The sequence below is a fragment of the Centruroides sculpturatus genome, unplaced genomic scaffold (assembly GCF_000671375.1).
Source record: "Centruroides sculpturatus isolate CEXI.00-Female unplaced genomic scaffold, Cexi_2.0 scaffold1142, whole genome shotgun sequence".
In the NCBI taxonomy this organism is placed as follows: domain Eukaryota; kingdom Metazoa; phylum Arthropoda; class Arachnida; order Scorpiones; family Buthidae; genus Centruroides; species Centruroides sculpturatus.
The window spans coordinates 254,641-281,991 of NW_019385483.1; the positions used below are offsets into that span (position 1 = coordinate 254,641).

General features: G+C 30.9%; 2 protein-coding genes across 4 annotated transcripts in view; both read right to left on the minus strand.

The window, feature by feature from the left end:
• LOC111639397 (alpha-tocopherol transfer protein-like) overlaps positions 1–25,497 on the minus strand; it is a 247,341-nt gene extending 221,844 nt beyond the window's left edge. The window contains exons 1-2 of one of the 3 annotated variants that reach the window (XM_023385278.1): positions 25,299–25,483; positions 3,991–4,096 (exon numbers count right to left, since the gene is read on the minus strand). In XM_023385278.1, the coding sequence (XP_023241046.1) occupies positions 3,991–4,096; positions 25,299–25,361 (169 nt within the window). In that variant the 5' untranslated portion in view covers positions 25,362–25,483. Of the gene's footprint in view, positions 1–3,990; positions 4,097–11,026; positions 11,096–25,298 lie in introns of those variants that run through there. The other 2 variants (XM_023385281.1, XM_023385279.1) reach the window with 2 other exon arrangements.
• On the minus strand, positions 21,297–22,597 carry LOC111639402 (clavesin-2-like). The gene is made up of 3 exons (XM_023385290.1): positions 22,356–22,597; positions 21,486–21,599; positions 21,297–21,391 (listed from the first exon to the last, which is right to left on the minus strand). Exons 1-3 carry the CDS (start codon positions 22,479–22,481, stop codon positions 21,359–21,361), a joined length of 273 nt encoding a protein of 90 aa, XP_023241058.1. The 5' UTR covers positions 22,482–22,597; the 3' UTR covers positions 21,297–21,358.
• Positions 25,498–27,351: the final 1,854 nt, after the last annotated feature.

The window sequence follows — 27,351 nt, forward strand, 5'->3', positions numbered from 1 at the left end:
ATTTTATACATTTCTTGTGAAAGAAACATTTCTTATTCAACGGCGATTAAAATTATTTATATTAATGATGTCTCCAAAGTTCAACGAAGTTTTCGCAGAAAAATAATTTTATTAGAAATCTGCCGCTGTTTGCTGAGCTGTTCCGCGACGAAAACAAGCTTGAGCAATGGCGATGTCGAATGGTGCACACTCGGTAAGTAATCCTACAATTTTTTGTTTATAGCGTAGTTTATACGGATTATTTCCAAAAAATTATACGTACATAGCGACACAAACGTCTATTTTTATACATATTAGTATAAAAATGGACGTTTGTGTCCCTATATTTCACTTTTCAGCCAAAACTATACATCGCACATGAATGGTGTTCGTATGTGGCAGTAGCCCCAAGTCTCCTTTCGTGCACTGTGGTGGTTGCGTCTCGATAGCTATAATGGTGCGGTAGATATGGGCTTGAAAGTGATTTAAAGTAGAAGATTTTCTATTTCGATTTAAAAAATTTTAGAATTCGAATTTAAATTCGAATTTGTTCGATTATAGAACGATTGTAAACGTTCCAGAAAATTAATCAAATTGAAAATAGTTCGTTTGACTGGACGTGAAAATTCTCTAATTAGTCTAGAAACGGGGGACGTAATTCTTGCATTCTGTGAAAACGGGTATAATTGGCTATAATGTAATTATCTTAACCCACGGTTAGGCGCGCCAATTATTTCCGCACGGTTAGGCGCGCGGGGAACTATAGAACCCTTGATTCAAAATTCAATTTTTCAAAACTCATAGTTTTTTTCGCGATTTTTTCATTTCGGATGTTTGTGGGCATGTGTTTTTGATGTATTATTGAAGAAAACTACTTCAAATATATCGTTTTTATTTATTCGTAACGAAAAACAGAAAGTCTCCCGTTTTTAGAAATTTTTCAAAAAACATTGATCAAATTCAAGAGTGTATTTTACAAACTGTAAACAAGTCTGATGCTATCTAAGCTGTCAATCGTCTTCCTGCGTGTGTTTTCTAACTATTACAAAAATTAAATTCTTTGTATCAAACCCCGGGCCAAAAATATCTTAAAATTTCCAAAAATACACCATCTAAAATCATACCGCAAGTAGAGGTAAAAATGGAGATTATTGGCAGATAACATCGATAGTAAATTCTTTTGCACTGTAATTGGTTAATTTATATGTCTGTTATTAGATCGACCTATAAAAACAATTGCTGGAAATATTCCTGCGAAATGCCACGCCCCCGAAGGCCACCACATGGAAGTATGTAAACAATCGCTATAAAATCGCGTGTTTTAATTTTTTTTTCCAATTCTAATTTGCTAATAATAAGTCGCTTGACATTATTTAGACGAATAAACATGTTTTCAACATCATTTAGCAATAAATATCGCCAAAATACGCCACCTTTCAAACTGTCAATGTTAAGTCTATGGGAAAATTTTTTGCCGTTTATTGGCTTTAAAAATCCTGTTTTTACGCCTTTTATGCTCTAATTGGTCATTTCTATCATGACTGACTCTATATCAACCAATAAGCTTTCCCTCAAAACACGAAGTCAGATCGACCCANACGCCACCTTTCAAACTGTCAATGTTAAGTCTATGGGAAAATTTTTTGCCGTTTATTGGCTTTAAAAATCCTGTTTTTACGCCTTTTATGCTCTAATTGGTCATTTCTATTATGACTGACTCTATATCAACCAATAAGCTTTCCCTCAAAACACGAAGTCAGATCGGCCCACCTCCGTTAGTCGCGCGAAAAAAATTACACCGTTAGCCGCGCGGGGGACTATAGTACCCCACTGATTTTCATTGTAAGTCTATGGAAAAAATTTTTTTCGTGCAAATTTGAGATTTTTTCGGTGCGATCTTCACACCATGGAAGGAAGGTACTGAGAGCATCATTTTTAAGCACAAAAAATTTTAAAAAAATACACGCGTTTAAACACCCCGGGGGTTTTATATCACCCCGCGCGCCTAACCACGAATTAATTTTCACTATCGTTACTTTTTGCCCACAAATAAAAACCCAGCGAAGGGGGTACTTGCAGCTAGTCTATTATAAAAACACAAAAACACTTCTTATATTCTTTTGAAGAAAAACTCAGTCCAAAATAATCAATGTAGTGAGTATGGTACAGATCAGTCTGACCTGAATATACTATGAACAATTATATGGCTGAGAGTGAAACACTTAAACACCTGGCTCGACGTAGATTATAAAAATATTGTTATATCGAAAATTAAGTACTAAAGGGTAAAAAATAGCTAAATTCCAGATGAAGCAGTGTAGATTTATATTACTTATCTAATTGCATGAATGTCAAATCAATGGGATATCAAAACAAACTAAATATAGATGAAAAAAATAGATTCTAATGTGACAATCCAACCGAACACGTAATACAGACTTCGATGTGTTTACTTAAAGTAAAATGGAGGTCGATAGTACCCGTTGTTGCCATCAAGAGCGCTGTATCGAAGGTAACAGCCACTCTATGTAGTATATTCTAGCTAGTAGTGTTTTACCAACGGGCGAGCTTCTTCACATTTCTACCCTTTACATCCAGTTTTACATAGACTTTCCTTCAGAGAAGCATCGTTCGTTTAAAGTGTGCCCAATATTAACATTGTATTTCTGATTTGCATTTTAATTGTATTTAAAGCATTNCAGCACGTGATACAGACTTCGATGTTTTGACTTAAAGTAAAATGGCGGTCGATAGTAGCCATCGTTGCTACCAAGTGCGCTGTATCGAAGGTAACAGCCACTCTATGTAGTATATTTTAGCTCGTCGTGTTTTAACAAAGGGCTATATAAAGCTATATTTAGCCATATAAATTCCATAGGGCTATATTTAGCCATATAAAGCTTCATCATATTTCTACCCTTTAGATCCAGTTTTACATAGACTTTCCTTCAGAGAAGCATCGTTCCTTTACAGTGCGTCCAATATTAACATTGTATTTCTGATTTGCATTTTAACTATATTTAAAGCATTTAATTTTAAACTAATTTTAATATAAATATTTAAAATTAACTTAAACTACACTTTGCGCTAAGAGCGGAGAGCTCTGTTGAATGTAATTTAGAACTCTCTTTGGAAAACTCCTTCGATTTTCCAGACTAAACAATGTTGAAAGAATTGAACTTCTTTTCTTAAGTTATTGAAAAAACATGTATCAACGCTTTACTCGCAACGTTGATATATAGGCCCATAGTTAGCACAGACAATGAGAAGGATGAGCCAAAAAACAGTCGACATTTAAAGATGTATTGGATTACAAAACGAAATACAAATCCAGCAACGAACTGCGTAACTTTTCCGGCGAGATTTCAAATTTGTGTGTGGCGCCATCTGTTATGTTATTTTATTTTTAATTTTTTTGGTACTAATTATTATTAAATAGCAAAGAGCTTCATTTTGACGGTAAAGATGAGTTTTATAAGATAATAGAAATGCTAATAACAAGTGAAAAACGTCAACAATTCTGACTATACTCGAAATATGAGACACGAGTTTCCTTTGTCTCCGTACCCCTTAACTTTTAACTCCAAAAATATATCATCAATCCCTAATACACAAACTTTCTCCCTTCAAATTTTCAAAAATTTTCGACAGAAGAAACAAGTGTTATAAACATTTTATATGGGTAAACAAAATCTTGTGCGCCCAAACACACTAACACTAACAAATACAGAAAAAACCTTCAACTATTTTCTGACGTTTCAAGATCCTCCGAGTCTAAAAATATAAAATATCTTGAAGACGGGAGTAATTTTTTGGCTAATGTTCATTTTTTCTGTTTGTTATATATAACATCCCGAAAAGAAAACATTAGAAAAATTCGTTTAATCTAATCTAACATTTTATATCAATTCTAAGTTTACACCGCAATATATTTATACTCAACATAGTAAAATACAATGAATCTTGAATATATTTAATTTTCTTCTAATTTTAATTAATATTTCTACTTACTTATAACCTTTTTGAATGCTTGAAGTGCTTTATCATCCCAAGGAAATTCCTCTTCTTTTTCTTTCGGAAATATTGAATCTTTAATCTCCATTGCGCTTATAAAATTCTGTAAAAATTATATAATTTCAATTGAAAAAGTTCGAACGTTTATGATTAATATTTAAAATGTTTTACGAGAACAAAAATATACTCTATCTTCATTCTTAAAGTTTAGTCAGATTAGAAAAAAACTTGCATTTTTATTGCAAGTATCAAACTGGTTTTCTTATTATAAACGCATTTTCTAAATTAAATGAACTCAATATTACAATTTTCTTATTAATTATCTACGGAAATTTAATCGTTTCAATGTCACAATTACTTGTTTACCAAAATTCTTAAAATTAGCTTTGCATAAATAATTATAATCGGCTCTATTAAGGATTTAATAAGATTCAATTCAATAATCTATCGTTTTTAGCCTTTAATGTTGTTTTATTTTTCATAGTCTATATCAAAACAGAGAGGAAAACCGGATTGAAACAGGGAAACTCTCTGTCTCCTCTTCTCTTACATCGCTCTAGAAAATGTTGTCAGAATGGTTCTGGAGATACACAATAAGAAGGAAAATGAGTGAAGAGACAAACCGCCACTACTAGAGTATGCGGATGAGTTTTTTGTAATTGGATAATCTCAAGGAAAGGTGACGACGTTACCGTCAAAATTAGCAACACCTGGCAAGAGCATGGGTTGATCATGAATGAAGGGTAGACTGAATGTATGGTTATTTCTAAAGAGAAAGAATTTTACAAAGAACATCTAACCGTAGACAATATGCATTTAGCATTACGGAATTCTTCTAGTAAAGGAACCCGGGGCTTCCGGAATGGAAAAGACAATTTATATATGAAAGAGAGGTGAGGTAATTGGTTTGCTCCCTGTCCTACACTCAGACTGTGACAACAATGTCAGTGTGATTAGTTGATTACCGAGATTCGCTTTGTCGTTGACCAATAAACCTTGTGTCGTGATTTTTTGGTGAAATTACAAGTGTATCAACTTTAAAACAATGAAAGTATAGGATATATTTTACAATTTAAACAAATTTATATAGTCTAGTTTATTAAAGATTTATTCGTTTAAATTTGAGAATGAAATAACGCATAAAGTAAGCATAAACTTTTTTCTCTACTTGATTTTTAGTAGCACGTGTTTTAAGGCACGATGGGTGGAGCACAATGGGACGGTTTCTCGTAAAAGAAAAATAAAAGGAAAAGGTAAAGGAGAAAAAATAAAGTCTAGTAAATAAGAAGGAAAAGGAAACGATTACTCGGAAGGAGATGACACGACTTGACTATTATATTGCACCGAGACTTACAGTCGATTGAAGATTCGTGTTCATGTGTCGCATGCAAAAAATGAGCTCATATGTCTTGTACGGGTTTTGACAGCGACGATGACGATTCCGTGCTGGTTTGCGAGTTTTGTAAGCAACAAGTCTAATATTTTTTTTCTAATATCTGACCACTAATCTCATACTCCATTCTTTTCCGAGTGCGGGGCGAAACGGGATGTGTGCAAGGTGTTTTTTAGTAATTTATTTTTCATACAAATTTATTGATTATTTCTTATCTAATTTAAATAATAATGTGCCAAATATAATAAATAAAGGATATAATGTAATAATTTTGTTATTTTTGATTTATTATATACATAATTTTAACTTCTTCGTTAGCTACCCCATTCAGCCTCGGTTTCTTTACTTAGGAAGTGACATGAACAGAAACAATCACATCAAGGAGATAAAAACTCGTTAGCTAAAGGAAAACAAAATCTACTGCGGGCTCACAAATATACTAAAAAAGCAGACTCCTTAGCAAAAAGACAGAGCTAACTGTATATCAGTCGTTGATAGACCTGCGATTCTATATGGATAAATCAGGAAAAACTAAAACTACTAAAATTTGAAAAAAAATACTAAGAAAAATCTTCCAACATGTAAAAGACAATAATGATAACGGTATCAGAAGAATATGGAGGTGAAGAACAAACCAGAAACTGCAGACAACCTACGACAAGACCACGATCACACAGGTGATTAAGGCCAAAAGATTAGTAACTAAGTCATGTCGCAAGACTTCCTATAATAATACAGCTTCACGAGGGCTCAACTATGAGAGGAAAGGAAAAAGGCCAAGAGGCCAAGAGGCCGTCCCAGAAAAAGGGGTAACTGAAGATCTTCGAGACTTCGGAATCGAAGATTGGCAAAGGCAGGCTATACACCGAACGAGAGGGAGAAGGATTGTGACTGTAACTAAGGGCTTTCAAGGCCCATAATGCCAAACGATAAAAAAAATAAAGTCTATATCAATTAAATAAATATAGTTGAGGGCTTATCATAGCGGTGAACGAAAAATAATTTACTAAATCTTTAATAATTCTCTACAGTATGGCTGTTTTGACAATATATTATATAAAGCATTTAAAATGTATTTCGGACCGATACATCCCTCTTCAGTTAATGTTCATAAAATTATACAAATAAAAAAATAAAAAACATAAATTTATACAAAATATAAAAAATTAAAGCGTAACATTATGTAAATAATAAAAATATACATTAAACAGCCGTGTTAAAAATGGCGTGTTCACAATTATTTTTGGTGATGTCTAACAATTGTAAGCATTCAAGAACATCATTATTTTCTTCTCTTAGACACTGAAAACAAAAGGCATTTTACTTGAACTGGCTGAACAAACAGACATCGATAAGCACCAACACAGCTCAGGAAGCTGTGTTGGTGCTTATCGATTCTGTTCGTATTCTTGAATTCCAACAGAATCATATTTTTGAAAATCTTTATATTCGATTTAGTGCTAATTTTACAGGCCAATAAATTTCGCTATATCGAACTTTAATTTTATTTAAAGGTATTTTCGAATTTTTTTAAAATTTAATTTCCTTCTTACTTCGTTGGATGTAAGATTTCTTATCCTATTTTTTTACTCACAACAGCAATTATTTTACTTATTATTTTACAATTTCTGTAAAAATATATTATTAATATATAAGTAACTTAAATATATTATTGTAAAATAACGTTTAATTTATAATAATGTCAGTGATAATTAAATTTTAAATATTTTCAAAATTTCAAATAGAAATTTGAAACTTTTAATACTTAAATTTTTTTAATATTTNATAGTGAATTCATAATATAATAATTTTGTTATTGTTCATTTATTATTGACATAATTTTAACTTCTTCGTTAGCTACCCCATTCAGCCTCGGTTTGTTTACTTAGGAAGTGACATGAACAGAAACAATCACATCAAGGAGATAAAAACTCGTTAGCTAAAGGAAAACAAAATCTACTGCGGGCTCACAAATATACTAAAAAAGCAGACTCCTTAGCAAAAAGACAGAGCTAAATGTATATCAGTCGTTGATAGACCTGCGATTCTGTATGGATAAATCAGGAAAAACTAAAACTACTAAAATTTGAAAAAAATACTAAGGAAAATCTTCCAACATGTAAAAGACAATAATGATAACGGTATCAGAAGAATATGGAGGTGAAGAACAAACCAGAAACTGCAGACAACCTACGACAAGACCACGATCACACAGGTGATTAAGGCCAAAAGATTAGTAACTAAGTCATGTCGCAAGACTTCCTATAATAATACAGCTTCACGAGGGCTCAACTATGAGAGGAAAGGAAAAAGGCCAAGAGGCCGTCCCAGAAAAAGGGGTAACTGAAGATCTTCGAGACTTCGGAATCGAAGATTGGCAAAGGCAGGCTATACACCGAACGAGAGGGAGAAGGATTGTGACTGTAACTAAGGGCTTTCAAGGCCCATAATGCCAAACGATAAAAAAAATAAAGTCTATATCAATTAAATAAATATAGTTGAGGGCTTATCATAGCGGTGAACGAAAAATAATTTACTAAATCTTTAATAATTCTCTACAGTATGGCTGTTTTGACAATATATTATATAAAGCATTTAAAATGTATTTCGGACCGATACATCCCTCTTCAGTTAATGTTCATAAAATTATACAAATAAAAAAATAAAAAACATAAATTTATACAAAATATAAAAAATTAAAGCGTAACATTATGTAAATAATAAAAATATACATTAAACAGCCGTGTTAAAAATGGCGTGTTCACAATTATTTTTGGTGATGTCTAACAATTGTAAGCATTCAAGAACATCATTATTTTCTTCTCTTAGACACTGAAAACAAAAGGCATTTTACTTGAACTGGCTGAACAAACAGACATCGATAAGCACCAACACAGCTCAGGAAGCTGTGTTGGTGCTTATCGATTCTGTTCGTATTCTTGAATTCCAACAGAATCATATTTTTGAAAATCTTTATATTCGATTTAGTGCTAATTTTACAGGCCAATAAATTTCGCTATATCGAACTTTAATTTTATTTAAAGGTATTTTCGAATTTTTTTAAAATTTAATTTCCTTCTTACTTCGTTGGATGTAAGATTTCTTATCCTATTTTTTTACTCACAACAGCAATTATTTTACTTATTATTTTACAATTTCTGTAAAAATATATTATTAATATATAAGTAACTTAAATATATTATTGTAAAATAACGTTTAATTTATAATAATGTCAGTGATAATTAAATTTTAAATATTTTCAAAATTTCAAATAGAAATTTGAAACTTTTAATACTTAAATTTTTTTAATATTTGACTTATAATAGTAAACTTTTCTTTAAAATATTTATAAAATAAAAAAACCTATTGATAACTTTCAAGATCTAAAACTAGTTTCCAAGGTTGAGTATAACAGAAACTTTACACGCAACTGTTTTTTCAGATGCTCATTATAAAATTTTATATTGAAAATATTATTTTATTAAACAAGCGGTATATTTATACAATCAAACAAGCTTTATTGATTTATACAATCAATAAAGAAATTTACATCAAACTCTAAAGAAATACATTAATTTTAAGCCTGTGTATTGTTGTAGTAGTATACACGTCTGAACGTTTTCCCTTTTTTACAGATTTTCTTTAAAAAAATTTATAATTAAATTTTAATTACAGAATAAAAAAACAAACTTAGTAAAATTGTTAATTTTTATTAATTATTTTCATAAAATATTAATTAAATTGCTCAATAAGTAAACCATTTAAGGCAATCGATTATTAATTGAACACTNCAACTGCCTAACCTATAACCAAAGTCTTCTTTTAATTTGTTTTTTAAAAAAAGCGCTTGACAAACTTGCCCCGCATGCCGAAGTTGCCCCGATCTCCCCTATATATTATATGACTTTAAGACCACAGTATTTACATTACAAACCAGGAGAACTCTACTTACCTGTGTGTTTAACAAAGAGAATTCTACTTACCTGTGTGTTTCCAAGTATCTTCTGTGAAACGTAAAAAATTTTTTAAATGTCATGGATGATAACACATGGCTGTTTTTTATTTGACGTCATAATCGCTTTCAATCCAAGGCTAATTGCTTGCAAAAATATTTACCATTTCCTGAATTTTATAAATATAATACATTAGTTAATTATTTTAAAATACATTGGAACCTTGCTTAACGAGCAATTCTCAAAACGAGTAATTTGCATCAATTAACTTTGACATGTACTGTAGATAAATGTTTTCATCGCATTTATATTTCCTAAAATATTATATTTCTCTACAACTACACAATATAATTAATTATTTTATAGCACAGCTTTTGAATATATACATGAATATAAATCCAATCAGTGTTATTATTTAATAACTCACTATTATTTTATTCCGAAAACAGTATAAGATCGAAAAATTTTACGTTAAATACAGCAGAAATACAATACTTTTTGCTTGTATTTTTCATTAAAATTCCTGCTGTGTAGCAGGACTTTTAATGTGCTTCTATTAGCTCCGTTATCGTTATTATGATCTTTTCTAATAATTTCTAATAATTAATTTTTTATAATACTCAACCTTGGAAACTAGTTTTGTATGCCTGGATTACCTGAAAAAATATCAATACATTGCTTTTCTCTATAAATTTTCTTATAAAAGTTTGGATATTAATAGGTTTCACATCACTTTATATACTGTATATGAGAAAAACAATTGAATATAAAATATGAAAAATTTTAATAAAACTTTAAGTCGTTACACACTTTTAGAGTTCAAATATCGAGACATTCTGACTCTGAGACTTTATAAATGTAATCCGAAAATATTATCAAAATTTTTAATATATTATTATATTGCACAACATAGAATAATGACAGAAAAGTTGAGAGGGAGGGAAAAGCAGCGAACTGGGGAAAAGTAGACAGCAAAGTGTATTGATTAGAATGCAACAAATTTGTCAATTGTAATATAAATTATATATTCCCACTCAACATTTACACCTAAATACATTAAAATAGTCCTCAGAGTTAGGAAGTTCCTTCTAAATATAAATTTTATGCACTAATATTAAAACTTCGGACATTCATATTCCTCTATTGTTAACAAAAAGTTGACAAACGAGAAAGTCGTACAGATAACACATCATCGAGAGGTGTCTTTGTAGAAGTTACAATATTTATCCATAAGTTTACTTTGTGTCTCAAATAATAATTAATTAAGAGCTAACTGTATATTGAGTTTAAAAATCTACAAACTTGTGTATAAAATGTAATAAATGTGTAATTGCCTGTTTCTTATGTATAGACTTCTAAACCATTTAATAATACGTCACAGAATTTTGTAAAAAAAATTAGAAACTCTTGAAATTTAATAAGTAGAAAACAGACGTTTACGTAACTTACGCCATTTTTACAACAGAACTTTGCTACAAATTTCATAGCAAGGTTCTGTTCTAAAAACGGCGTAAGTTACGTAAACGTCTGTTTTCTACTTATTAAACAGACCCTTTATACAACTATGTCTTTTAATCTCAAACGAGAGGTTTCGAAAGCGGACAGTCGTGAAAGTTGGAAACAACAGTAAAGTTTCGGGACACGTGACAGGTAACGTAACAACGTAATTAACATAAACGTTACTTACGCTAAAGCAACATAACACGTGGATGATCATTCAATGAGAATGTCATCTGGATGAGCTTCTTATTTGAAAGTGGTGTCGGTTTAGATGTTACAAATAGAAAAAACGTAAGGAAATTCTCTGTGACTAGCCACTAGTGAAAAATGAACACGCGATCAACTACAACTTTTTTGTGATTTTATCCTTTTGGCCACTTTTCAGGTGTGACGTACTTGTACAAGTGCCAATACAAATAATTGCTTACTACTTAAAATAATTTTTGCTGGTATATATGTTCTTAATGTTTTCAAAATATAAACATGGCTCCACCCAAATTTTCACATTTTTCTGCTCTGCGCACAATTAAACCTCGAGAAATTCAAAAAAATTCCGGATTTTTTTCAAGTTGTATATTTTATTAAATGTTAGTAAGATTTCTTTACATTTCTATTTTTCTGTTGTTAATTTTGTATATTTATTGCAGTAAAAAAAATTTAAACTAAATAAAGATGGAATCCCGCCAAGTGTTTAAATAGAAGCACACCTTGTGTTAATTGAAATTCAAACTCCACAAACAACAAGAAATATTAAAGAAAACTAGTTTAATATAATATTTACTTTAAAAAAGTAGGAAGACTCTGCTTTTCCTGTAGGCAACTAAACTTCCTCAGAGAAGTGACATTTACAGAAATCACTCCTTTTCTTTTCTGATGCGAGTAGAAATTGCTGATATCAGGAAAGTCTTGTATACACAAAAAAAGCTCCTGATCTTGTCCTGCTAATGTCCAGTGTGTGAAGGAAACGATTTTGAACGATATCTGATCTGATATCCGAGGAAAAGTATCAATATCGGTATTGGCAGTATCGTAAAGTCTCTAGATGCAAGCCAATGATGAAGGTTCATACATTTAGTACAGTATCAAGGCTATGTAATCGAATACACTTCCGCCTAGTACGAGTGAATCTGACTAACAACGACACCCCGATTTAAACTATATATTTATGGCCCATAACTTATGGGCCACTAGAGTTATGTATCCCTTCTAGCAACTGTATGATTCATTTAAATAAAACCATTGAACACACATTTGAGAGGTTCTGTCCTTAACTAACTGGTCACAGATTCGAAGCATACAAATAGGCTGGTCAGGTGAATTTCTCTAGGATTTTTTTACGTTTCTAATACCTAAACAAATGGCATTTTCTAATACAAAACATCCGAGAACAGGAGAAACGAATCTATTAAATAAATAATATGTTTTGTGCGAAGCAATTGGTTGGTTTGTTGAACCAAAATGTATGTGTTTGGCTTTCCTATAAAAGCTTTATTAACAGCTTTTCTCGCTATTAGTATTTGTAATTTGTTTTATAAAAGTGAAGTGACATTGATGCTGCATAACATTTTGGTGGTTAAAGGTCGCAGAAATGGTACCCCGAAAATTAATCCATATGCACTTTTAGTGTAAATAATAAATTTATTTTAACTTACTTTTTTCTCAAAAATTAATGATGAAGTTTGCTCTGAAGCGACAATGTAGAATTCAGTCTGAGAAAAATAACCTAAGGACATAAATATGCAGCAGTTATTTGTAAAAGTAACGAATTGGAACCAGTAAAAAGTTTAAAAAATTCTAACATCTGGTTTTTTCCTTTCCAATTATTTTTCCTAATTAAAACATTAAAAAATTTTGTATTTAGTCTATCATTGATGTATTATTTTGCCTCCCGGATGACCATCGACCAGTTGAGAGTAGCACTCATCATATGTGGAACAGACCAATTCCTGAAAAATTACTAATTTTTCGACTACCCAAAATCGATTTTAGATTTCAAGGCCGAAAACTTTTACGGGGAAAAGCGCAAAAATTTGAAGATTAAGTTGTTTGTTTTATCTGTTTTATAGAAATTTTTAATTGCCAAAATTTTAGTCTTCCAAATCAATTTGCCACGAAAAACTTCGGTGTCAAATGAAATTTGTATTCTGTCAACAAGAGATCGTTTATAGCATCGATCTTTTTTTAATTGATTTTAACACGTGAGCTCGAGTATTGCTCGGGATCACGTGTTAAAAATCTAAAAAGGATGTCAAATCAGGGGATCGAAGTTTGATTCTAACCCTCGTAAAAACTGAAAGATAACATAAATAAAAATGAAAAAGAATTTTTCATTCGAGAGAGAGAGAGACAGAGAGAAAGTACACTATAAAAATTATGTACATCGTACATTATGTAAGTTCCTTACTTAATGTACGATGCCCTGTTAAAACTAAATTCGTTTATTAACGCTAAATTTGATATTTTATAAAACATGTCGTCGACTGTTGGAGCCGGTCCGTAGTAAAGTCGATTGTTCAGAGAAGTCGGTCGATATGTTTCTATATGTGTCGAAAAGTACGGCGACGAAGTATAGAAAAAACAACAGTTTAAAAGGGAATAGTGATGTTAGGACTGTCGAGTCCATATGTAGAATACTAAAGATTAATCGGATAAGTCACAATGTGAAAATCCGAGTCTTTCCGTAACATCGGAAATTTTAAATAATTCTGTTTCGGATCTCTCGCTTTCCGCTTGTATCCGGGTAGATAACAGATGTCAAATATGACACGATGGGTCATATTCGACATCGCGTCATTGTTCGGTCAAGGGAACTTAATGGAACTTTGAAACTCCCGCTCGTTTTTAATAATTTTTTATGATCGAATTCTTGAAAGTTTGAAACGTAATCTATGAGCTAGATCGCCTTTATAAGATTTATTTTCTTCTCCCTCTCTCTCTCTACTAAAAACTTTAATTCTTTTATGTTTTTATTTACGTTTTCTATCAGTTTTAACGAGCGTTAGAATCAAAGCTATGATCTCCTCTCTCATTTCTCACTTTTTTTTTTTGTTTTTTTAGATTTTTAACACGCCTCGGGCCTCATAGGGTTCTGGCGTTTTTGAAACTGTTGCCACAAAACGGGAAGCTGCAATTTTATTTGTAACATAATTTTTTTTTTTTAATAGTTGTTAAACTACTCCCGGCACGTCACAAAAAGACGAGGTTTAGTTTGACAAGCATGATAAGTACATGTTCGCAGTCGTTATTACAAAAACGCTCTACAGTACTTGCAATATACATAATTATGTATTACACCAACCGGTTTTCAACGTATTTCAGCACTGATAACAATATTAGGAAGGTTCAATATTCAATATACTATATGATAATTTAATGTCATACCTTTGTGACTTAAATGAAATAATAACACTGTACTATGTAAACCTTTATTTTTAGAATATACTTTCACATAATAAAAGCGTATACGCCAGATTATCACACATGTTTTTTATTATTATTTTTTTAATGTATATACAAGGTGTAAACAATAAAAAGTTTTTTTTATTAGGAGTCTAGAGAGGGCCGTCCATGGTTTCTTCCTCTGCCTCTCAAACTGAGTATATTCGAAGTAGACAATTATCTTACTGTCATTTCTTTTTGTATATTAGTGGTATCTGGGTTGAACTATTCAAGTGCTCTCCCTCCTTCTACTATCTCAGGGGTCCTTCTAGTATTTGCTCTAGGCAAGTCCGATAAAATGTTAATCGCCGATAATGCCTTTGGTGATCTAGTGGTTTACCCCTACCTGTCTTTACTTTCTTACCTACTGGAAATTTAATGCATGGGGAAACTATCCGACGTATATATTATGACTTTTGCCCGTTAAATTTTTTGTATAATTTGGTACGTTAATTTAAGTCAATGTTCATTACAAAACAATTTGACGTGTTAAATAAAGTTTGAACTCCAGAACTTCACGACGCTAGAATTAAACATTCTATCGTCAGTTATCTCATCTTGATTTCTTATAAATCAAATATCATAGTTTACTTACTTGTAAGCAAAATAAAGCGAAAATTTACTTGTTATTTTACTCTAACAAAACGGCCCTAACAATAAAAATATCCATCAATGCATTCTAAACCATGACCTCACTCGTATGTCTTCTAGACTTTTTCTGGAATGTCAACATAGGCATTGGCGCATCAAGTTTAGTTTTTCAACTAAAATTTTAAATTTTTTTTTACATTTATCTGTTAATTTCTCTATTGATTGTATACTTAAATCATATAATATTATATTGCGCGTGTAGGCATTTTATGCATGAAATATAACTAAAAGTGTAAGTTTTATTTTTTAAAACATCATTTTGGGACCGAGAATCTATACTTAATTTTAATTTATTTTATTCGGCTGCAATTTAAAATAGACCAGCAACCAGTTTCTCAAAATTTTCTGCAACATTTAGAATTTTGTTAACGTCATCTGTCATCATATTTTATTACAATAACATTTCTATATTTATAACTTAAAACGATAAAAAGCTTAATTTTGAGTGTAAGGTAAGGTTTATGTAAAAATTGTAAATATTTATAACGAGTAAAATAGTCATAAAGTCCAACCCCACTAACGATACCTCATTTATCTTTTTACCCCCTAGACCTTTAACTGTCAAAATTTAAGAATATTAATCTTTTTAACAATCAAACTCTTCTGATGTCCGGTTCTCATAAAGTATAATTTATTTATTACTAGTATATTATTATTTTTATTTGTAACAGAAATTTATTATTGATATGAATTTATTATTTATACCACGGAATGACACCGCTGCTGAGAGTACGCCCACTATGAAGCGTCACGAGCTATTTCGTAAGGCAGAAACTGTTGATTACTTCGGATCAAAGGTCATAGAATTTTATTTTTAAATGTTAGATAATACAGTGGACGATAATATTTGTATAATTACCAATATCAAAAGTTTACAGATACTTTCATTCCTGACAAATGTCACGTAATCATTGTCAAGGCATGGATATTCAATTTAATTTTAAATAAAGAGAATTAATGATGTAAACCATTTATATCTCTCTATGTTCTCTTAAAAATTAATGTTAGTATGGTTGACTACTTATACATTGTTTTTTTAATAAAACTTATTAAATTGGTGTATTTTTTTAGTGGCGTAGCGTGGGTGTCAGCCGCCCGGGGCGGTAGAAAATTTCGGCGCCCCCGTATTTAGGTATCTCAATTTAAAATTCTAAAATTTAGTTTCGTCACAGAATAAGTAATGAACAATTCCGTGCTAGTGTTGCCAGCTTTTTAAAATCGCTGACCCGGACAGCACGTGAGGTTTGTTCGAACAGAAGTTCTTGACGCATGCGTATATCATTTTGCAATGCGAATAATAACTTGCAGTGCATGCCGGTTCTAAATCAGTTCCAGTTAGCGACTAGGGAGACTTGAATGGGAGTAACGCGAGTGACCTATATTTGGGATATTGGATATTGGAGGTGTATATTGTTACGAATGAATCGTACAGGCAAAAAAAAAAAAAAAATACGTCGACAGGTCGCGCCCGGTCGGCGAGTCGGATGGTAACGCAATTCCGTGCTCATTTCAATCGATACGAATCATAGGTAAACGAAAATATGAAATAAAATGGTTCAAATTCTTACAAGTATTATTATTATTTATTGTGAAATTTTGCCGCCCCTAAAACGTAATTTTGCCGCCCGGGGCGGGCCGCCCCTGCCGCCCACCCTACGCTACGCTACTGATAGTGTCCGATTAGTAAATAGTACAGATCGTAGTCAAAAACGAAACAAAATACCTTGTATTTTGCCTGTACACTCTGTGTTTCGAAGGTTTAGAATATTCTATAGTGCAAACGTATACTGTCAAAATGTTAAAAGATAATATGCTTTTAATGGAAAAGAAACCTGTATTGTAACAAACAGCACAGTTTTATGATGTAACAAGATACATGTTTTTAAAGTAATTTAATTAGAAAGAAACCAGTAGCAAGCAGACCTTTGCAATCTTATCGTTTTTTCACATGTAGTATAGAAATTTGTAATAAAATATATAATGCGGTTATAAATAAATATTATTGACAAATTTAATTATATGAAAATAATCGCACAATATGTATTTATTTTTTTAGAAAATACAAGGGAAGCGGCGCTTCCAATGATAGCACGCCATTGATATTGATCAAGTTTCTCTTGTCATCCTGAATAATATTTTGTTGATGACAAGCGGATCTTAAGATCATCTTTATCTCATACCTCAAGTTTTTCCAACAGAAGAAAAATTTTGTATTTACTCATGTATCTGATACTTTCAGAGGAAGACGTTTGAATTAAAATAACGCGACTTTCGATTAATATCGAAAGTTCTTGAATAGTAAGTGTTTGGGAAATTTTAGGCCCTGATTAAGTATACAGGAACTTTTAATTTCGGCAGAAGTCACGTTATTTAAACTATAAAATTTTTCCTTAAAGAAAGTTAGATACATTATCGACACTACTCTATTGTTAAAGAGAAAGTATGATGTAGGGGAAAGTGGTGAAGATGGAGCCATGGGGTAAGACGGGAAGTCTGTTTATTCGTAATTAACGTGCTTTCATCGAGCTGTTATTTGGGGAATTAAATTTCAATCTCAAAAGAAATCATGGGACGAGAGAACGTACGAATCGCTTTCTCTGTTTGGAAGTAAGAACATTTTCTATGTTTCAACAATACTTTATTTAATTTTATGATTGTAAATAAAAATTTACAATAATATTTTGTATTATGTTTTATTAAAACACGAATATTATTTTTTAATTTCATGTTTTTTTTTAAATATTTAACTCATTACAATGGCATTTTCTTTGTTTTTGCAGTTGTTGTTGTTGTAGGCAGATTCCAATAAGCTTTAATAAATTTTTTTCTATTTGTAAAAATTTCTAGGTAATTCAAAAGTAATTTTTAATATATAGTTCACGCTGCATTATTAATATTATTACTTTGGAAGTTGTAAGATGTATTAGATTACTTAAAAGACGAGTAAAAATTATATTATTCGATCACAAACTTTAAATTACATCTTAAAAATAATCGATTATATCGCAGAAAACTGATCACTTTTTCCTCGAAATCCTAAGTCAAGGGAAGGACCTGAAAATGAGAAACCCTAGTTTGAATACACTCACCATCTTTGCATCTATCGGCAATATCACTAATTATCACTTATTTCACTCATTTAAAATTGAATATTAGTATATAAAATAAATTTTAAGTTGCAAGAATAGAGTTTATAATTGTAATTATTTCACAATATGTATTTTTAATTAATAAATTCATTACTGTATTAAGAGCATCTGATGAAGGATAATAATATGGCCGAAATGTACAGTATATGTTTGTTTAATAAAGTTTTAGATAACTTTCCTATTAAAAACTATGATAAGTCCTTTAAATTCGTAGTGAATTCAAAAGTAGCTCTTAAGACGACTAAGACGTTCTAATATTTTACATGGAATCATTTTCAGATGTTTCAAAGTATATATAATGCTGTTTAAATTTTGTAATCATCAAGAGATGGCACAACATGTAATTACATTTACCTTTTGTTACATTGCTTTCATTTCTATTTCTCTTTAAAGTTTTCTTACACCTGACCTTTATCTTCCCTTGGTTTTACTGAACTGCTTAATCTTTGTTTATTTTAATTCACTTTCTATACTTTGTTGACCAATATCTATCCTAATTATTAAATAGAAATGTTAATAATAATGATAATATTATAATATCTACATATTTATTCACACAATATTATTTGTGTTGTATCATACGTAAGCAGCTTCTTCAACTGTGAGATCCGAATAGCCCCGGGTCTAAAATAATAATTTAAAGTTAAAGTAAACTCTTTACAGAAAATTATTCTATCATTATGATGGGAAAATAACGTTTTTCTAGCGTGGGAAAACAGATAGGAGAGTCACTTCTTTTGACGAAAGTATGAGCATCCTCTGTTTTTCCCTTATCTGTAAAGAAATCTCGCTTCGATGAGAACTGTCTACCCCTCACTTCTTTCCCCTTCTCATCCGTTCACGTGGAAAAATCCTAGAATGATAATTGGTCGTAAATCCGAAGATATAGTCAAAGTTCAGTCGAATTCGGAGAGTTCTTCAACAGATCCCAGATGAGGGAGACGAAGTCCATGCAGGCTCCATAAGAGCAACGACCATAGGCGAATGCTACCGAGTTAATACTCATACAGAACATACGAGATATATTAGATGTTGGGAATAACAATACCTTCTCCATGAATAGGAGAATGAGAACTTTATAAATGAAAGACCTTCGCCGATAAGACGACGACAAAGCTCCTTTAACAGGTTGTATGTTATTTAAGGAATTGTGAGCTCTCTCTCTCTCGTAAATGTATAGGTTAAGAATATATTTCTCTCTCGACGCGTTTGAGTAATTTATTCGTCGTCTTGTTCGTTTGATTTGATTGTTTATCTAATTTCCTTTTTGTAGAATATTGTTATTTTTAGATTTATTAAATTTTACTACTTTACTGGTTAAGACATGTCTCTGGATTGTTTCCTGAAGCAGATCTCTACTCGCGTGTTAATCCGCAGATATAAATGTGATTAACTGGTGTCAGCATCTTGACTTAGATTCGAATCCTATAATTTGGATCTAGTACAAAAGCCCTCCCGGTCAAAATCTTGACGTAAGATCGGATCTTACGATCAGAAACTATGGAGAACTAGTTTTACCAATTAGCGCCGATTAAGTGGTACAATCTTAGTATATAAGTACCCCCGGCTGATTTCACAAAACCATGTATGTCATATATTTTAATGGTAAATAAGTTTCTTAAACTTCTGTTTACCATGTAAATAAAAATCACCACTTTATTATTTTTTTTAATTTTAAACCATAATACAGTAAAAAAACAATATTGCCGGGTGGCGTCAGTACAATAGACGCTTTTTTCCTAAATATTCTGTGTTAAAATGAAGGATAAAGACAAACCTTTATCTTAGTATACAATACATAAATGATAGAAAATACATGTTTAATTTGTTAGTTAAGATTTTTCCTCGTAAATAATAACATAACCCAGAACAAAATAATTGTATATCATTCAAAATTGTGTAATTTCCAATTCTGAATCTTGTTTCAGAGAAGCCATAAATGCTTCTGGATCATCGGAATAACATTTAAATTTTTCTTCCGATTTCTCTAGAAACTTCTTAACTTTTTCGTCTTCAAAATCTTCACCAATATACGTAAATTTGCCTTGACTGAAGTGCTTATTTCTTTCCTCTTCGTACAATCTCAAATATTCTTCGTTTTTGCGAAAGAATTCTTCGTTGGCTCTAATCATATTATTGAATTCACTCGCATCGGAAGGCAAATTACCTCCCAATTCCAAAGGCAAAAAATCCGGATGAATGAATTCGTGCAAAGTAGACATGTCGGAATGAAGTGAACTGCGAAATGAAAACATCTTTTTTGAAATTAGTAAAATAATATATAAAGTAAATAATTTGCTGTATAAAAATTTAAAATATGTGATTTTGTTTGTTTCTATTATATGCTGTACAGTATAAAAAGAGGTTCATATAATACGGATTCGTATATAACGGCAAAAAATTGCGATCGTATTCGTATAAACACGCTAAAAGAAACTCGTATAATACGGTAAAACGTCATCGCCGACTCGTGTCGCGACAGGATTGGTCGAATCTAGACCAATAGCTGATATTGCACAAACCGTTGAGTTTAAACGAGTAGTGGAGCTACTAAAAACCATTTATTATTTAACGGCCATAAAAATTATATTTATATTAATGTTGTCTCTAATGTTAAGCGAATTTTTGGCAGAAAAATAACTTATCAGAAAACACGCGCCCGCCGTTCGATGCGCCGCTCCACCTCGAAAACAAGCTTACGCAATGGCGTCGTCAAACGGTGCACACTCGATGAGTAATTCTACAATTTTATTAAATTATTTCCCAATAAATTATACGTGTTTTGGAAATTTTGAGTCAAATTAGTTTACACTCGATTAATTTTATAAAAGAAAACTTTTCAAACAGCCATAGTCTCTGAACTGTATACGTGCCGGGCTGTGATTAACTTATGTATTTAAGTGTTCGAAGAACAGGAATTCATATAAAATGTATTTACCGTATTATAGGGGTCTATTATACTTGTTTATTTTTCAGACTTGTAAGCAAAGTTAATGTCATTGAAAATCTAACCCGTAACAACACATAGTAGTAGAAGAAATGAACACATGGAACCAATAATATTTATTAGAATTCCCAATATACTCTTCCAAATCGTCATATATTAGAATGAAACTGCAAACTGTACTGTCAATAATTTATAATTATGGTTTTTTATTATTAATGGTTTTTTTGCCATTCATTTACAATATTTCATAATTTAGATAAGATAACGTCTCTTTTTAATTTAATTATAATCGAACATGTCGATTTGGGATAAACACAGGATAAATAGATATACTCTACCATAACCAAGTTTCCAAATCCAAGTTTTTCTTACAGAAAAAAATATTGTTTTAAATGTTTGAAAATTGTTAAAGAATATTAAATTATTTAAATTATAAAGTTAAATTATTTTTCTCTACTTACTCTTTCCTTGAGTTTAGTTGTTAAAAGTGGAAATGCCATAGTTAAAATTGCTTTTATTATAATATTCACGTTGACATAATGTATTTCCTTGTATCGAAGCGGATAAGTATCTTTCTAAAAATAAAAAGTAAGTAAGTTTTATACAAATTTATTTTATCTCGTTAGAACTCTACAGTGTAATAATAAAGATTTTAGTACAAATTAGTATCATCATTAGAAATATATGAGATATTGTTACCATGATTTACACAATAAGTCATTCAAATATTTTTCCATTTACTTGCTGGATAAATATATGGGAATTACTAAATACTATAAATAGATGACTTGTTAGAACTCTACGGTAAAGATTGTAATACAAATTAATATCATCATTAGAAATATATGAGCTATTGTTACTATGATTCACACAATAAGTCATTCAAATATTTTTCCATTTACTTGCTGGATAAATATATGGGAATTACGCAGCGTGAAGTTAATTAATTACAAAATTTATATATCACTGTTGAGTATTTAAATATGTTTTGTGTATAAGAATGGCAATATAATTTATAATATTCCGGCTGTTTCGGCCTCAGCTAGAAATCCAGGATAAATTCAAGAGATCGAAAATCTTAATGTCGTTCTGTCCCTGTATATAAGGTCCCTTTATTAAAAAGCGGAACGTTGTTTAATAAACACTGCAATACGTTACGGAATGTAATTATGAATTAAAAGAACTTGACTTGCTTTCATAGTAAAATCATCTATGCCACTGAATTTTCAATATATGTTTCTAAACTGCATGGTAAATTATGCTGTTTTCATTATAACTTATTTTACTATATTACAGAATACAAAATTTAATATTAATCAATAATTTCTTACCACGAAAATGTTCACAATTGAATTGATTAAACTTGGTGACAACTGCAGAAAATGCGATAGTGTCATTCCACCAGCATCCACAATTATAACCATACAATTCTCTTGAGTTCGATGAAAATTTAACATGAGGTCGAAGGTAAGTAAAAAATAACGAATTATATCTGTTCCATTTGCAACAGAAGTATCCCATTTACCTAAGAAAATTAATATTTCAATATGAGAATATGGCTTACAAGCATAGTTAGAAGCATAACTATATTTAAATAAAAGATTTTTTTATTAATCTTCTTTCTTCGATCAATTCGTATTGCTGAATATTAATAAAAAAAATAATTTAAATTGTAAATATATTTAATTTTCTTAAAAATATCATGTAAAATATGATTTAGAATTTCAACTTTCGGTTTATATATTCATATGACCGAAATAAATGGAAAATAAAATACCTGTTCGAATGTAGAAATCCTCGTTTATTTGGGTCTCGAGAATCAGTGACAAATAAAAATGAAGAGAGATCATTATCTGTCTTCTCAAGTACATTCATATATTGAATCAAATAATTAAACAGGAATTAAATAAACATAAAATCTGAATATTAACTAATACTGTTGAAATATTAATCTAACTTTTATAAAATTTTTATGATAAATTATTTCAAGTTACAGAAAATAAACCTTTTACAATTTTTTTCAATATAATATAGAAACTATCCTCTATTTCCTTCATCTTTACTATAGAGATTTCTATACTCTTCACTTTCTAGACTACATTACTGCCGATCAGATAGACAAAGAAACTATTGTTCTCACAAAGGAATTCAACTGCTACGCATAAATTCTTTGTGAGCCCGAGGGTTTACAGGGAGTAAATTTTTGAGTTTAACATATTTTTACCTTAGAAGATGAAAAAATTTTATCACACGTTATAACGGAAATAGGTCGGATGTCGAATCTTACACATCGTCCGTTTGTTAATTAGTCAACGTGCGCGTGATAATTAGTCAGCATAACGAGTGAACGATTTGTTGGATCAGTGCCAACGACGATCGTATAAAAACGATCGTCACGGGAAGTTCCGGGCGATCGTTCCCTCAGTGCGAACGTCCTCCGAGCGATCATCTGGAAGGTCTGAATACAGTGTCTCCCGTCCCAATCCTGCCCAAGGAGAAGCCGGTAGAAGATATAAGCCTGTGACAGACAGCCCGCTTCCATAGTCCAGGATGATCGTCGCATACCGTCCTCCAACATAAGGTATAATTGACCGCCAATATAACTCTCTCACTCTAGAGCCTGTGTAAACCCTCTCACGAGACATAGTGAATAGTTAGAGCGATTATATACTTGTATTTCCGCATTTAGGCAATAATCAGTGACTTGTATACTCCTGTAAATTACTTTAGTTATAGAATAAACATTTATTTTGTTATTTGTTAAACCTGTCTCCTGTCTATCCGAGGAAACCTGTCGAATTACCGACGCACTCCCCACTCGATTTGCCCTCCTAGCCATCCGAACGACTCCGAGATCGGGCTTTACCAGCCTGTGCAGATTAAGTGGTCAGTGCCAGATTAACCCCTGACCCACTGCGTATCTCACATTCTTCATAATCTTTAATTAAAAATAGTTGTAATAATAATAAACTTATAACGAATGCATTCTTACATTACTTTTGAAGTATTGTTTTTGTAATAAAAAATAACAAATAATTTTAAAGAATAATTCAACAACTGTACAAAAATGTTGTAATCTATATCTATATCTATATCTATCTATATATATATAAATGGACATGTATGTCCCTATATTTCACTTTTCCGCCAAAACTACAAATCGCACGTGAATGGTGTTTGTATGTGGTGGTAGCCCCAAGTCTCCATTCGTGCATAGGGGTGGTTGCGTCTCGATAGCTATAAGGGTGCGGGAGATATGAGGCTGAAAGTGGTTGAAAGTGGCTTTGTATTTCGAATGTTTTGTTCGAATTTGTTCGAATTAAATTCGAACATGAAATTCGAATATTGGTTCGATTATAGAACGATTGTAAACGTTCCAGAAACGTTGAAAATAGTTCGTTTGACTAAACGTAAAAATTCTCTAATTAGTCTGGAAACGGGGGACCTAATTCTTGCATTTAGTGAAAACGGGTAAGATTGGCTATAATGTAATTATCTTAATCTTCACTATCGTTGCTTTTTGCCCAGCGAAGCGGGTCCTTGCAGCTAGTATAATTATAAAATTCTTGAACGTCAATAACTACAGGGTGAGCCAGAAGTCTCCAATTTTAGGTGTTATTACGATGTTTGTTTATTTTCTCACAAGAAAAACATGGCGCTATTGTAAATAAGAAAGAATTGAAGTTATTTTGGTGATAGTGACTTGTAACCTGCAGACGTTGCTGAACATTTTAACTGGTTATATTAAAACATTGCATTTATCACACATAATGTTAGATCCAGGTGTATGAAAATTACAACTCACACGTTATCAGTTACAAGTTTCATTTAACTTATAGCTCGTAGGAAGTATACGCAGTTTCTTACTGATTATTAAGGACAGTAGTCAAATTTGCGTACGACAAGTAGCTTGTAATTTGATACAAGAGTAGGTTACATTTTGCTTATAAATTCTAATTAGTACAGTTCGTGACAATTACAAGCATTTTATGCAACAGGTCATGTTTTGGATTTACGCAAGATTTCACTGACTATTTTGTCTACCATCAAAATAACTTTAATTCCTTCCTCCTTACTTTACCTGTAAAAATTCGCAAATGTCAACATAACTACAAAAGGTTATATAAGTATGCGACACAATTTTTGAAAATAAGTTAAAACACTAGATTCGATTGTTTATGTTTTCTACATATGTATTTTCTTTATATTTATCTCATATATTTTAATTTTCTATATATGCTTAGTAAGAATTAAATAACAACAGGTCTACTTACTGAATTGACTAAAAGAAATAAATCTTCCTTTACTATCTGGTTTTGGTAAGATTTGAATACCATTCAGTGATAAAACATGTTTCAATTTAGAAGGAAGTAGATCTTTAAAGTACTGAGGATACTGTATTCTCACTTCATAATAATTCTTCAGCAGTTTCAAAGATCTTTTCATGTCATATTTTCTAGCACGAATAATTCCAAGAAGAAAAATGTTATCCATACGACATTTTATCCCTTTTTCTCCTGTTTGGAAAGTAAGAAAACAACATAATGTATTATTATGTTTTAATCAACACTAAAATTCTAATTAGATTTAAAATAGTAATCATAAAGAATAAGAATTAACATCAACAAAATCGAGATTTTGCCTTGGGAAAGAGCAAAAAATATACAATATACATCAATTCTTTGACATAAAAGTGGTTTTAAACAGGCGTGTTCCTATCATGGGGATATTTATAGTGGCTTTTTACTTTTACCTTAGCCTTTCAGCATTCAGAGTGGTGGTTAGAAAAACCGTTTTGTATTGTTCCAATATACAGAACCGCTTAAAAGAAATCAATAGAATTAAAGAAATTGTAACAACGGTAGGATATAAAACATACACTCTAGAGGAGTCATCAAAAGTTATCTCACTGTTTTATTTGCTATACACTCTAATTTCTACGAAATTCGGCAGTTACTATAATTTGTAATTTGTATAAAAGTAATTTGTGGCAATTTGTGTATATTTGCAATAATAAGCTTAATTTTTTGAAATAAAAGTTTGTTCTAATATCAGAGCAAATTAAAAGATGACAATTTGGTAACGGTACAAAATTTAGGAGATATTTGTTTATTTATTTATTTTTTTAAATTATGCTTATTATTGCAAATTGTCACAACTTAATTTTATAATAAAAAAAAAGTCAATTGATCTTATTTCGAATGTCTATTCTCTTAGACAAAATAATTAATTCAACAATATTTAACAATTAAATAAAATATATTAACCCTTGCCTTATTGTTAAAATAAAATTAATTTAATTAGGATTTGTGATTAGTACAGCCCAAACTACTACTACTCGTGTCGTATCTCAAGATATATTAAGCATTTTTCATTCGATAATAATTAAATATATAAATAATTATAAATAAACGTTTCTTCTAACAATAGTGAGACTGGTGATATCCATTTTACACAAGTAGTATTTCCTTATTTTTTTTACAAGGATCTTAAGTTCAACAATGTGGTTCATAACATAGCAAGAGTCAAAATATAGTTGTTCATTGTAAATATTTTCAGAAGTCAAAAACTAAAATTTTTTCATAAACAAACTATATCTATAAAAACACAACAACACTTCTTAAATATTATTCTTAAAAAAACACAGTCCAAAATAATCAATGTGGTGAGTCTGACCTCAATATACTATATAAATAAACAATTATATGGCTGAGAGTAAAGCATGTCAACACCTGGCTCGTCCGTAGATTATAAAAATATTGTTATATCGAGGATTAAATACTGAAGGGTAAAAAAATAGCTAAATTCGAGATGAAACAGTCTACATTTATATTACTTATCTAATTGCTTANTAGCTATAATGTAATTATCTTAATCTTCACTATCGTTGCTTTTTGCCCAGCGAAGCGGGTCCTTGCAGCTAGTATAATTATAAAATTCTTGAACGTCAATAACTACAGGGTGAGCCAGAAGTCTCCAATTTTAGGTGTTATTACGATGTTTGTTTATTTTCTCACAAGAAAAACATGGCGCTATTGTAAATAAGAAAGAATTGAAGTTATTTTGGTGATAGTGACTTGTAACCTGCAGACGTTGCTGAACATTTTAACTGGTTATATTAAAACATTGCATTTATCACACATAATGTTAGATCCAGGTGTATGAAAATTACAACTCACACGTTATCAGTTACAAGTTTCATTTAACTTATAGCTCGTAGGAAGTATACGCAGTTTCTTACTGATTATTAAGGACAGTAGTCAAATTTGCGTACGACAAGTAGCTTGTAATTTGATACAAGAGTAGGTTACATTTTGCTTATAAATT